Here is a 13,168-nt window from a genome sequence, read left to right on the forward strand (position 1 = left end):
AATGTTTTCACTTTAACCCTCAGGTCTTCAACAAATTCAGTTTACTGTTTGTTCTAGTATAGGAGGAAGGGTTGGATTTATTTTTCTCCTGTGGCTCCTTCCTTATTTTGTCTTTCATTCCTTTCTGATCTAGGAAAATGAAAGCATTGAAATTATGAAACACTGATTTTTTTTTTTTGCATCTTTATAGATTTAGGAGTCAGAAGGGGGATGTGCTAATTTTTCCTATCTTGTCATTAGCTAGCTAGGCTAGAGATCTGGTGCACATTTTTTTCAACACTTGGATAAAAGCCAACCCTCGCCTAGAGTTCAGGTGCTAAGCATATGGTGGAGATGTGCTAATTCTGTATTATTATTGTACAAATTGTAGTATTATTTATTGATACTAATGCAGTTCTATGTCTAAAATCATAATGCATTGAGTTTTAAAATTTTCTTTGTGCTATTTTGTACTCTAAATTTGTTGTTCAGTTGTGTCCAACTCTTTGCGACCCCATCGACTGCAGCACGCCAGTCCTCCCTGTCCATCACCAACTCCCAGAGCTTGCTCAAACTCATGTCCATTGAGCTGATGATGCCATCCAACCATCTCACCCTCTGTTGTCCCCTTCTCCTCCTGCCTTCAATCTTTCCCAGCATCAGGGTCTTTTTCAATGAATTGGCTCTTCACCTCAGTGGCCAAAGTAATGGAGGTTCAGCTTCAGTCCTTCCAGTGAATATTCACGGTTGATTTCCTTTCATATTGACTAGTTTGATCTCCTTGCTGTTCAAGGGAATCTCTATAGAGTCTTCTCCAGCACCACAGTTTGAAAGCATCAGTTCTGATGCTTCTTTAGGGTCAGCCTTCTTTAGGGTCCAACTCTCACATCCATACATGACTACTGCAAAAACCATAGTTTTGTCTCTATGGACCTTTCTTGACAAAGTGACGTCTCTGCTTTTTAATATACTGTCTAGGTTTGTAATAGCTTTTCTTCCAAGGAGCAAGTGTCTTTTCGTTTCATGGCTGCAGTCACTGTCCACAGTGATTTTGGAGCACAAGAAAATAAAGTCTGTCACTGTAGTCTAAATAGCATGACATTTTTATGTATAAAAGTGTGTTGGAGCTTGTTTGTTGTTATTTAAACAAGTAGTTTCCTCATTGAAGAATTAAACAAATGCATTGAATTTGATGGTTCATTTCAGTCTCTTAGTACAGTGTGTAGATATAGAAGGGGCTCAACTAATAATTATTGTTATTTTTATGACTTTTAGAGATTTTTATTTTAAAGCATTTTGATTTTTGGTGAAAACTAAAATTTTGATTTCTTCTACCACTGTTGGAAGCTAAGTATTCATAAATTAGCTTGTGAATTGCTTAAGCTTACTCCTCCCATTTATTGACATGTTTACGTTTATAATATTGATGTTGCATTAATAGTGTTTTGCTTAATTTCGCTTCCTTATAAGTTATTAATGCACTTTGTGTGTGTGGTGTGAAGAGGAGTCAGTATAGTTTCTACACTCAAGGGTTGATGTTACATGTATAGACTCAATGGCAATGAAGTAGTGATTCAAAAGACTGAGGAACCAACCCCGTTTCTTAACTGTTCAATGTCCCTAGTGTTTTAAAACAAGTATCAAGAATTGAAGTACTGATGTCCATAGAGATAACTTGTGGACATATATTCATGTGAAATAATTTCATATTTCTGAGCTGTTTCACAGCAGGGAGGTTTTATGTTGGTGACTTAGCTGCCCTTTTTCTTTTGCTACATTGTATATACTTCCTATTACATTTTCTACATAGCCATGTAATTACCTGTTTATGTGCTTGTCTCCTCCACCTGATTGTTAGTTATTTACATTCACATAGCTCATTTATTTTTGTATCACTGACTTGCTCTTTATTTCTTTTTGTGTATTTGGTATTCCGTTTCCATCAATTCTGCATGAAAAACCTCTTTTGACACTTTTTGTAGTGGAGGTCTGCTGTAGACAGATTCTCTCAGCTTTTGCTTGTCTGGAAATGTCTTTATTTTGCTTCTGTTTATGAAAAGTAGTTTTACTAGACATTGAATTCTAGGATGAAGGTATTTTTCTTTCAGTTTCTCAAGGATGCCATTCGGTTGTCTTTTGCTGGCATTGTTTCTGGTGAGAAATTTGTATCATTTTTGTTCGGTATTTAATGTCTTCTTTTTATGGTTTGCTCTTTATTTTTAATTTTCAGTAGTTTGACTGTGAGGTTCCTACGTATGGGTGTTTTGTTTGCTTGTTTTGTATTTTTTCTGGGGATTGCTGAGCTTCTTGGATCTGTGAATTGATAGACGCATATGTCTATATCTGTATTTATAATACTCTTTTCTCTTCTGCTGGGGACCCTAGCCACACTTGTGTCACAACATTTCATAGTGTATCATGAATATTGGTTATTCTAGTTTGTTTGTTTGTTTGTTTCAGTTTGAGTACTTTCTATTGATCTGTGTTTAGGTTCACCAGTTCTTTCCTCAGCAGTGTTCAGGTTCTTTTTAAGCCCATCTAATGAATTCTTCGTTTCTGATACACTTTTCATTCTAATAGATTAAAAAAATAGTGTCCATGATTTGCTACTGAAAGTCCCCAAATGATGGTCGTAGTTTCATTATACCCTTTAGCATTATTTTTATGAATCTTCTTTTAAATAGTCTGTCTAGTAATTCTGCCGTCTAGGCCATCTCTCGGTCACTTCTTTTGACCATGAGCCACATTTCTTGCTCCTTTGTGTCTTGCAACATTTGATTGTATGGTGGACATTTTATTTAATTACAGTAGAAGTTAAATAATATTTGCTTCCAAGGGAGGGCATGCCCTTCTTTCAGACTCTTGAAATGGGGGCTGTGTCTCTGTGATTGCTAGTTGAGCTGGGTTTGGTCTTCCTGCTGCTAGAGTTTTATTCAGCTTGTCTGTGGCCTCAATGCTTTGTGGACTTGGGATCTGACTGCTAATGAGATTCTGGCAATTTGCTTTTTGGCATTAACACTTGAACTTTGGCTTTGGAAACCATGGAATATCTCTTTCTGCTTTAAAGTCTTGATGCCCATTTTTAGGATTTCTGTAGTGTTCTTTTTTTGTTTTCAGTTCCATTGCTGACTCTCTTTCTTCAGAGACTTGGTATCCTGCCCCCAGCCTTCAGATAGCAGCTGGCGTGTGTGCTCTGAAGGTCTGGGTTTCTCTCAGGTCTCCTGGCTGGTCCAGAGGCTTTGGCAGGCAGCTGCTTTGCACTGGGAGAGGCCTCTCCTGCCTCGGAGCATCCCCATATTCGGCTTTCCTTCTCTAACCCTGGCCACAGGCATCTACCCCATGCAGTGTGTGAAGATTGAGGGAAAGAGTTGATCGGAGGGTGCAGACTCGCTCCATGGCTGGGACTTCATGACCCAGGGCCTGGAAGTCATGCCAGCGCTCATGTGGCTGTCAGTAGTTCGTTAAAAAACTTGGCTGGTTTTTCTTTACCTGTACTGAATTTATTTTTCTTCTTCAGCTGCTGTCAGGGATAAGAGCAGTCTGTTTCCTCCCAGTATTTAGTCAGTACCGGTTTCCTTGTGTCCTCAGCTTCCTGATGGGTTGAAAACAACAGCGAGAAGAATTCTGTAGGGTGTCTGGCTTCTTTTGGTTGTTAGGATGAGAGCAGTGGTGTTGTGGACTACTCTGTAATCCTGCCAGAAGCTGTTGTGTTGTTAGTACTTTAACATTTAGTTTGTGTTAGATGGGCCATGTGTGAGTATATGTATTACATGGTATTTTTCCTTAGGATTATCTTCAAAGTGAATTTAAAGGCCTGTTTTGAAAGACAAGTCTTATTATCTTTGCATATTATTATTTGAAGGCTTCCTTTGTGGCTCAGCTGGTAAAGAATCCTACAGTGTGTGAGCTCTGGGTTCAATCCCTGGGTTGGGAAGATCCGGGGGAGGAGGGCATGGCAACCCACTTGGACATTCTTGCTTGGAGAATCTCCATGGACAGAGGAGCCTGGCTTGCTGCAGTCCATGGGGGTCGCAAAGAGTTGGGCATGGCTTGGCAACCAAGCACAGAACATTATTATTTGCAAAAAATCCTATTTCTTTAGTGAAGTGAATAATCAATACTGTGACTTACTATCTTTTTAAATAGAGAATTTAAGTGTTATATTTCTTTAATGGGCCCTAGTAGCTCTAGTCAGTAGAACCTCTGTCATGATAGAAGTATACTTTATGTTTTGCCCAATATGGGCACCACTAGTCTCTTGTGGTTCTTGAACACTTGGTATGTGACTAGGGCAGCAAAGGAACTGAGTTTTAAAATTTAATTTATATTTGAATAACCACATGTAATTAATGGCTACCACAGTGAATAGTACAGGTTTATGTACTACACATATATATGGTGAAAACAGTAGCTTAATGTGTGCACAGTTATGCTGAACAGTTCCAGAATCATAGTGTTTTTTAAGTACCCTTCTTTCCCTTTTTGATGGTTACCACTTGAAACACTGTGTGTGTCTGGATTCTCTGTGAGGAATAGAACTTGATAAGTACACGCTATTTTCAATGAATGAACAATTAGCTTTGTAAAATAATCTATGCATTTTCAAATATCCGTGGACTATTTGTTGATACAATTGTAGAAGAAATCTCATTGCAATAAAAATCCAGTTTTATTTCTTGAGGCTTCAGTCTACTCTGTGGTGGTGGTGGTGGTGGTGGTTTAGTCGCTAAGTCTTATCTGACTTTTGCAACCCCGTGGACTTGTGAGCCCACCAGGTTCCTCTGTCCATGGGATTCTCCAGGCAAGAATACTGGAGTGGGTTGCCATTTCCTTCTCCAAGTCTACTCTGTAGTTATTCATAAAGTTCAAATACAGACTGATCTGAGTAAAGAGAAATGTGATGTCTCTCAGGCCAAGCTATGGAGATATAAGTAAAATTTAGTTCTCAAAGTGCCTAAATCACATCTTCCCATCCCCTCCCAGTCCTAGTGTAGTATGTGCTATGAAAAGGACGCTGGAGGAGAGGGCTCGAGGGTGAACTCTGAGTACCAGTGTGATTGCCAGCCACCAAATTAGCTGGGCTTCCTTCGTGGCTCAGTTGGTAAAGAGTCTACTTGCAGTGCAGGAGATCAGGGTTCAATTCCTGGGATGGGAGGATCCCTGGAGTAGGGCATGGCAACTCACTCCAGTGTTCTTGCCTGGAGAACCCCAGGGATAGAGGGGGCCTGGCGGGCTACAGTCCATGGGGTTGTTAAGAGTCAGACAGGATTTAGTGACTAAACCACCAAATTAGCTAAATTACCTTTGTAAAAATGCTTAATTTGTTACTCTGTAGCAAAGGTCATTTATCATTAGAGTCTTCATTCTATAATCTTAAGATTGGAAGGAATCTTTTGAGTTTTTCTCTCTCCTGCCTTCAGACAGGATAATTATGAAGACTCTTCACTTATATTTATTATTTCTTTTAATCTTAAAATTTACATGCTAAATTGAATGCCTCCTGATGAAATCACAATGATGATACAACTGACCCTGTTTTTTCATTTTGGAAATTAAATAAGTATTGTTGAGAAGGGATTACTTACATGTGTGCTTTTTATTTTATCTTTCTTCATAGATGGATAGATTTGCCAGCATAAGAATTCCAGGGAGCAAAAAAGAGAGGCCTCCACTTTCCAACCTGAGGACTGCATTTTCAAACAATGATTGCTCTTCAGAAATGAATGAAAACATTCCAAAACCACTGTCAGAGAAGGAAATCTTAGAGCTTTTTGAAAAGATGATGGTAAGAATTTTGATTCATTATAAAATTTTTGATGTAAAAGCCTTAGCTTTGGCTTATGTTCATGGAACTAAATGTGTATGAAACTTAGGTTCCATAGGTGATTTCTGATATCATTGAGATAGCTAGCACTCAAGGCATAGAGAGGTTTAGGATTACAAAAATAAGAATCTGAAGAAAAGTGTCATACCAGTTGTTTTACACAGAAGTACATAAAACATAAACCCTCTAAAGTATCAGATATACTTTTATCTTGAATAGATTATCTAAGTGCTATGTCTGGCTCAGTTGCATTTGAGAATGACAGTCATAGTGCTTTGCTGTGTGTGTTGTTAAGTATGCTGATTTTTGGACCTTGTTTAAGCTCTTAGTTCTCACAATAACCATGTTTGCATAGTCCTGCAACAGTTAAGTCTGCAGACACTTGAACTCACTTGCTTTGGGGTGTACATTTATAACTCTTCTATGCTAAGTCACCTCAGTGATTCATGTCCGACTCTGTGCGACCCCATAGACGGCAGCCCACCAGGCTCCCCCGTCCCTGGGATTCTCCAGGCAATAACACTGGAGTGGGTTGGCATTTCCTTCTCCAATGCATGACAGTGAAAAGGGAAAGTGAAGTCACTCAGTTGTGTCCGGCTCTTAGCGACCCCATGGACTGCAGCCTACCAGGCTCCTCCGTCCATGGGATTTTCCAGGCAAGAGTACTGGAGTGGGGTGCCATTGCCTTCTCCATAACTCTTCGATCAGATCAGATCAGATCAGATCAGTCGCTCAGTCGTGTCCGACTCTTTGCAACCCCATGAATCGCAGCACGCCAGGCCTCCCTGTCCATCACCAACTCCCAGAGTTCACTCAGACTCATGTCCATCGAGTCAGTGATGCCGTCCATCGAGTCAGTGATGCCATCCAGCCATCTCATCCTCTGTCGTCCCCTTCTCCTCTTGCCCCCAATCCCTCCCAGCATCAGAGTCTTTTCCAATGAGTCAGCTCTTCACATGAGGTGGCCAAAGTACTGGAGTTTCAGCTTTAGCATCTTTCCTTCCAAAGAAATCCCAGGGCTGATCTCCTTTAGAATGGACTGGTTGGATCTCCTTGCAGTCCAAGGGACTCTCAAGAGTCTTCTCCAACACGACAGTTCAAAAGCATCAATTCTTCGGTGCTCAGCGTTCTTCACAGTCCAAATTTCACATCCATACATGACCACAGGAAAAACCATAGCCTTGACTAGACGAACCTTTGTTGGCAAAGTAATGTCTCTGCTTTTGAATATGCCTCCTAGGTTGGTCATAACTTTCCTTCCAAGGAGTAAGCGTCTTTTAATTTCATGGCTGCAGTCACCATCTGTAGTGATTTTGGAGCCCAGAAAAATAAAGTCTAACACTGTTTCCACTGTTTCCCCAACTATTTCCCATGAAGTGGTGGGACCGGATGCCATGATCTTCGTTTTCTGAATGTTGAGCTTTAAGCCAACTTTTTCACTCTCCACTTTCACTTTCATCAAGAGGCTTTTTAGTTCCTCTTCACTTTTTGCCATAAGGGTGGTGTCATCTGCATATCTGAGGTTATTGATATTTCTCCCAGCAATCTTGATTCCAGCTTGTGTTTCTTCCAGTCCAGCGTTTCTCATGATGTACTCTGCATATAAGTTAAATAAACAGGGTGATAATATAAAGCCTTGACGTACTCCTTTTCCTATTTGGAACCAGTCTGTTGTTCCGTGTCCAGTTCTAACTGTTGCTTCCTGACCTGCATACAGATTTCTCAAGAGGCAGATCAGGTGGTCTGGTATTCCCATCTCTTTCAGAATTTTCCACAGTTTATTGTGATCCACACTGTCAAAGGCTTTGACATAGTCAATAAAGCAGAAATAGCTGCTTTTCTGGAACTCGCTTGCTTTTTCCATAATCCAGCAGATGTTGGCAATTTGATCTCTGGTTCCTCTGCCTCTTCTAAAACCAGCTTGAACATCAGGAAGTTCATGGTTCACATATTGCTGAAGCCTGGCTTGGAGAATTTTGAGCATTACTTTACTAGCGTGTGGGATGAGTGCAATTGTGCGGTAGTTTGAGCATTCTTTGGCATTGCCTTTCTTTGGGATTGGAATGAAAACTGACCTTTTCCAGTCCTGTGGCCACTGCTGAGTTTTCCAAATTTGCTGGCATACTGAGTGCAGCACTTTCACAGCATCATCTTTCAGGATGTGGATAGCTCAACTGGAATTCTATCACCTTCACTAGCTTTGTTCGTAGTGATGCTTTCTAAGGCCCACTTGACTTCACATTCCAGGATGTCTGGCTCTAGGTCAGTGATCACACCATCATGATTATCTGGGTCATGAAGATCTTTTTTGTACAGTTCTTCTGTGTATTCTTGCCATCTCTTCTTAATATCTTCTGCTTCTGTTAGGTCCATACCACTTCTGTCCTTTATCGAGCCCATCTTTGCATGAAATGTTCCTTTGGTATCTCTGATTTTCTTGAAGAGATCTCTAGTCTTTCCCAGTCTGTTGTTTTCCTCTATTTCTTTGCATTGATTGCTGAAGAAGGCTTTCTTATCTCTTCTTGCTATTCTTTGGAACTCTTCATTCACATGTTTATATCTTTCCTTTTCTCCTTTGCTTTTCACTTCTCTTCTTTTCACAGCTATTTGTAAGGCCTCCCCAGACAGCCATTTTGCTTTTTTGCATTTCTTTCCCACGGGAATGGTCTTGATCCCTGTTTCCTGTATAATGTCACGAACCTCATTCCATAGCTCATCAGGCACTCTATCTATCAGATCTAGGCCCTTAAATCTATTTCTCACTTCCACTGTATAATCATAAGGGATTTGATTTAGGTCATACCTGAATGGTCTAGTGGTTTTCCCTACTTTCTTCAATTTCAGTCTGAATTTGGCAATAAGGAGTTCATGGTCTGAGCCACAGTCAGCTCTTGGTCTTATTTTTGCTGACTGTATAGAGCTTCTCCATCTTTGGCTGCAAAGAATATAATCAATCTGATTTCGGTGTTGACCATCTGGTGATGTCCATGTATAGAGTCTTCTCTTGTGTTGTTGGAAGAGGGTGTTTGTTATGACCAGTGCATTTGCTTGGCAAAACTCTATTAGCCTTTGCCCTGCTTCATTGTGTATTCCAAGGCCAAATTTGCCTGTTACTTCAGGTGTTTCTTGACTTCCTACTTTTGCATTCCAGTCCCCTATAATGAAAAGGACATCTTTTTTGGATGTTAGTTCTAAAAGGTCTTGTAGGTCTTCATAGAACCGTTCAACTTCACCTTCTTCAGCATTACTGGTTGGGGCATAGACTTTGATTACTGTGATATTGAATGGTTTGCCTTGGAAACGAACAGAGATCATTCTGTCGTTTTTGAGATTGCATCCAAGTACTGCATTTCAGACTGTTTTGTTGACCATGATGGCTACTCCATTTCTTCTGAGGAATTCCTGCCTGCAGTAGTAGATATAATGGTCATCTGAGTTAAATTCACCCATTCCAGTCCATTTTAGTTGGCGGATTCCTAGAATGTCGACATTCACTCCTGCCATCTCTTGTTTGACCACTTCCAATTTGCCTTGATTCATTAACCATGAGTTAATATAATTTCAGTCTAGAAGAAAAAGAATATAACCCTTTTTTTTTTTTTGCTAGCCTTTGCATCTGTTTATGAGACTTGTATAAGGCAGATTTATTCAACACTGCCTTTGAGGACTCAAAATAGTAAACTGCCCCCTTCTTCATGCATCGTGTGTTTGAACCACTGCCTAAATTGTCTGTGATATTCTGGAATGGTACTGTTTTGGTTCACCTATTAAGACAGTTTTCTCCCTTGTGTCATAGTTGCTGGTGTCATCTGAGTAAGTAGAGCAAGTAGGCCAGTGATAGGCATTTGCGAAGGCATACCACCAGCTGTTAAAGTATAACCACATAGGAAGTACAGAACACAGTCGATGGTTTTCTGTTCTGAATATGATGACTTTAGAAGTATTTTTCTGTTAGTCTTACCCTTCTCCTAGCTAAGAGTATTAGTTTTATTTATATGAACAAGGCAGATGGATATTGGCATCTTTGAAGTGTTTATATGTTTAATAACTGGACCAGATCACTTTTTAAATCTTAAACAAGTCTCCCTGTTGGCAGAAGATCTTTTGCAGTCAACTCACTTTACTCAGCAGAAGTAAAGTGAATTATTGCTTTCTTAGGACTGCCAGTTTGCTAATGGTGAGTTTGTCACAACTAAAGGCTTTAAAAGAAATAAGGACTGGGTTCTTCTTTTCCTTTCTGATACCTTGACCGTATCACAATACATTGCAGGGAGAACTTGGAGAAAAGTTCTCCAAGCTGAAGCTGAGAAGGGCCTTTCTCCTCCTATAAATATGGACTCAACTGGTGTTTCTCAGGCTTGTCAAGCAGAGTGCCACATCTCTGACACATTTAAAGCTATTTCTAGGTCTGGGGAGAATGCTAGATTTAAGTTGGGGTTTATTTTTGGCTTTGCCTATCTGTACCATTTTTATTAATTAAAATCCTTCAGAGGAGGCAATGTTGAATACTCTCCCGTTTTTGTTTTTTGGCATTTGCTAAAATGAGATTTCATTTAAAAGTAGTGTCTAGATTCTTTGTCTTGGCATTGTACAGTTTAAAAAACTTACGTTCTCAGAGGTACTTAGATATCTGATTTTTTTTGCATTGAAGTAAAAACTTTGTTTTAAAGAACGAAACAGAGAAAGGTTTTTCCATTTCCTTTCCTCTCTTTTTCCTCCTCACGATGGTCCTTTGAGAGACAGTGTGCTGACTTGATTGCTTAGTGCGAAGTACTGTGTCATCCTTCAACATTCGTACTTATTTCACTTTTACTTAGAAAATGATTTAGTTGGTCTCTTGGTAACAGTTTTAGTGAATTTTTAAAAAGTAATGATGAGTTTTTAGTTCTGCTACTTAAAGGCTTTTCCCCCCTGTTGTCATCTAGTGAAAGGAGAATTTTGATCTGAAAGCTCATTTTGCTTCCTCTGTGGATCTTAGATACATGAAATAGTTGTATGAGCATCGCTATATACACAACTTTGATTTCTGGATGTCAGATTTCAGTGGTTGCTCTTGAACTCACGGTGGGTCTGTGTAGCTGGCTTTTTGACCAAGGTGAACATGGCAGGTACAGATTGGAAGTGACCCGTTGTTCCACTCAGTGCCTCTTTCAACCAGCCCTTTCAACTTATTCCTGCCTGCTGCCAGATAGCTTTCACCACAGGCCCAGGAGGTATCCATTTGCTTTTAAGATAACGCAACCCTAGTTTAATTTAAATAAGTTAACCTCTATCCGGAGAAAGCCTCTCCCTTGCCCGTTCAGGGCTTCTCCGCTCAGAGCCTGCCGCGCTCTCGGTGGGGCTGTGGGGGGCCCTGCTCCGTTCCCCGCCCTGTGTTTCTCCTCCCCCTGCTCTTCAGACCCAGTCTGTCTCCTGCAGGGTGAGCTTGGAGGTGAAGGGAGGAGAGCAAGGGTACTCTGCCGGCCAGGGGGGTTTATAGTCTGGCCCTGGTGTCATGGAGTGTCGTGTTGGTGTTTTACTGCTGCTTGTAGCTTATTGCCCCAGGTTTGATGGCTTGAAACCACACCAGTGTATCAGCGCCTTGTAGTTCTGTAGGCTGAAGCCCAGGATGACTCAGCTGGTTTCTCTAGGGTGACAAAGCTTAAGTCAGTGTTGGATGGGTGGACTCTTCTACAGAGATTTTGGGGAACAGTCTTTCTTCCGAGTTCATGTTGTTGACAAAATGCAGTGCCCAGGTGTTGCAGGTCTAAGGTCCCAGTTTCCTCGCCGACTGTCATCTGGGGCTGCCTTAGCCTTGAGAGGCCCCTTTCCTCTCCTTCACATGGGTCCTCACGTCTCAGACACATCAAATCCATCTCACGCTTAGAATTTCTCTGAATCCCCCTTCTGTGGCATCTCTTGCCTTCATGTGGAGAAAGTTCTCTGCTTTTAAGGGTTTGTGTATTAGATTGGGCTCACCCAGAAAATCCAAAATACTTCCACTGATTTAAAGTTTGTAACCTTAAGTACAATGAAAAAGCCCCTTTTGCCATGTGATTTAACATATTTGCAGAAGCCAGGGTTTAGGGCATGGATACCTCTGGGGGACCATTTTGCCTGCCACAGGTATTGTTGTCGTTTAGTCACTAAGTCGTGTCTGACTTTTGCAACCCCAAGGACTGTAGCCCACCAGGCTCCTCTCTCCATGGGATTTCCCAGGCACGGATACTGGAGTGGGTCGCCGTTTCCTTCTCCAGGGGATCTTCCTGACCCAGGGATCAAACCTGTGTCTCCTGCCTTGACAGGCAGATTCTTTCCCACTGAGCCACCTGGGAAGCCCCTGCTAGCAGTATGAGAGATTACAGACGTGATTACAAACACCTTTCTCCTGTGGATCTCTGTGGCTCTCCTGATCACGGTGTAACCTTTGTGCTGGTGGCGTCTCCTTTGAACATCAGAGGAACCTTCTCCCCCTGCCTCCCACGAGCCCGTTCCTCTCGTGGGTCCCCTTGGGGTGCAGTGCCTCTGAGCCGGCCAGGCCTGCTCCTCTCCAGGATCCATATCCTCCGTGGGAAGCTAGTGTGTGCTGTGCCCCAGCCCCTGTCTTGTTCCATTCAGAGCCTGGCCTCCACAAAGCATAGTTGACTCTGGCGCTTTCTGCTCACAGCTTTTCCTTTGGGGATTGTTTTGTTGCAGATGTGTGCCCCTCTAGCTGCAGGTGGCTGCCCAGCTGTCAGCCCCTGCTTGCACTGTGTCACACTGCATAGCTGGCCTCTTATGTTTCTCGTTTCCTTTGGGTGTCAGGACACTTCTTCCTTCTCCTGAGTTTCCTCCTCTGGCCAGTTCATACTGGTTTACTTTCCATGTTTCTTCCTCTGTCTGTCCTTTTATTTCCTCTGAGTGTTGCGTCTGTTGCTTTTGTTTCGTCTTTGTCTACCTTGGTTCACTATACACCCCTTCTGGGGAATTGGAGCCCTTTCATTTTGTAGAATATCCCATATATTCTGACACTCTGCTGTGCCTTTTACAAAGAGCAGCTATAATTGAGAGCTCTTTAAAAGATGTTAAACCTCAATTCATTTTTTTATTTTTTCCCAGTGTTACTGAGTTACAATTGACATTTAATATTGTGTAAACTTAAAGTACACAATGTGATGATTTGATAGATGTATATTTTTTAAAATGATTGCCACAATAAGGTCAGTTAACACATCCATCACCTCACATAATTATCATTTTTTCCCCTGTGGTGAGAACGTTAAGATTTACTCTCTTCAAATCTTTCAAGTATGATTTTTTTTTAACTAGTGTTACCATACTGTTCATTACATCCTAAGATTTGATTCATTTTATAACTGTAAATTTGTACCTATTGATCATTTCTCC

The 13,168-nt window shown here is 41.2% G+C and overlaps 1 protein-coding gene across 14 annotated transcripts in view; it reads left to right on the forward strand.

The window, feature by feature from the left end:
• The window catches only part of DIAPH3 (diaphanous related formin 3), a 560,663-nt gene that overhangs the window by 46,631 nt on the left and 500,864 nt on the right, over positions 1-13,168 (forward strand). For all 14 annotated transcript variants that reach the window (XM_086328449.1, XM_086328451.1, XM_086328462.1 and 11 more), the window contains one exon: positions 5,597-5,764. In XM_086328449.1, the coding sequence (XP_086184575.1) occupies positions 5,597-5,764 (168 nt within the window). The remainder of the gene's footprint in view (positions 1-5,596; positions 5,765-13,168) is intronic.

This window comes from Bos grunniens, chromosome 12, assembly GCF_055505025.1.
Source record: "Bos grunniens cultivar Pamir isolate PY7600 chromosome 12, Bosgru_T2T1.0, whole genome shotgun sequence".
NCBI classification, from domain to species: domain Eukaryota; kingdom Metazoa; phylum Chordata; class Mammalia; order Artiodactyla; family Bovidae; genus Bos; species Bos grunniens.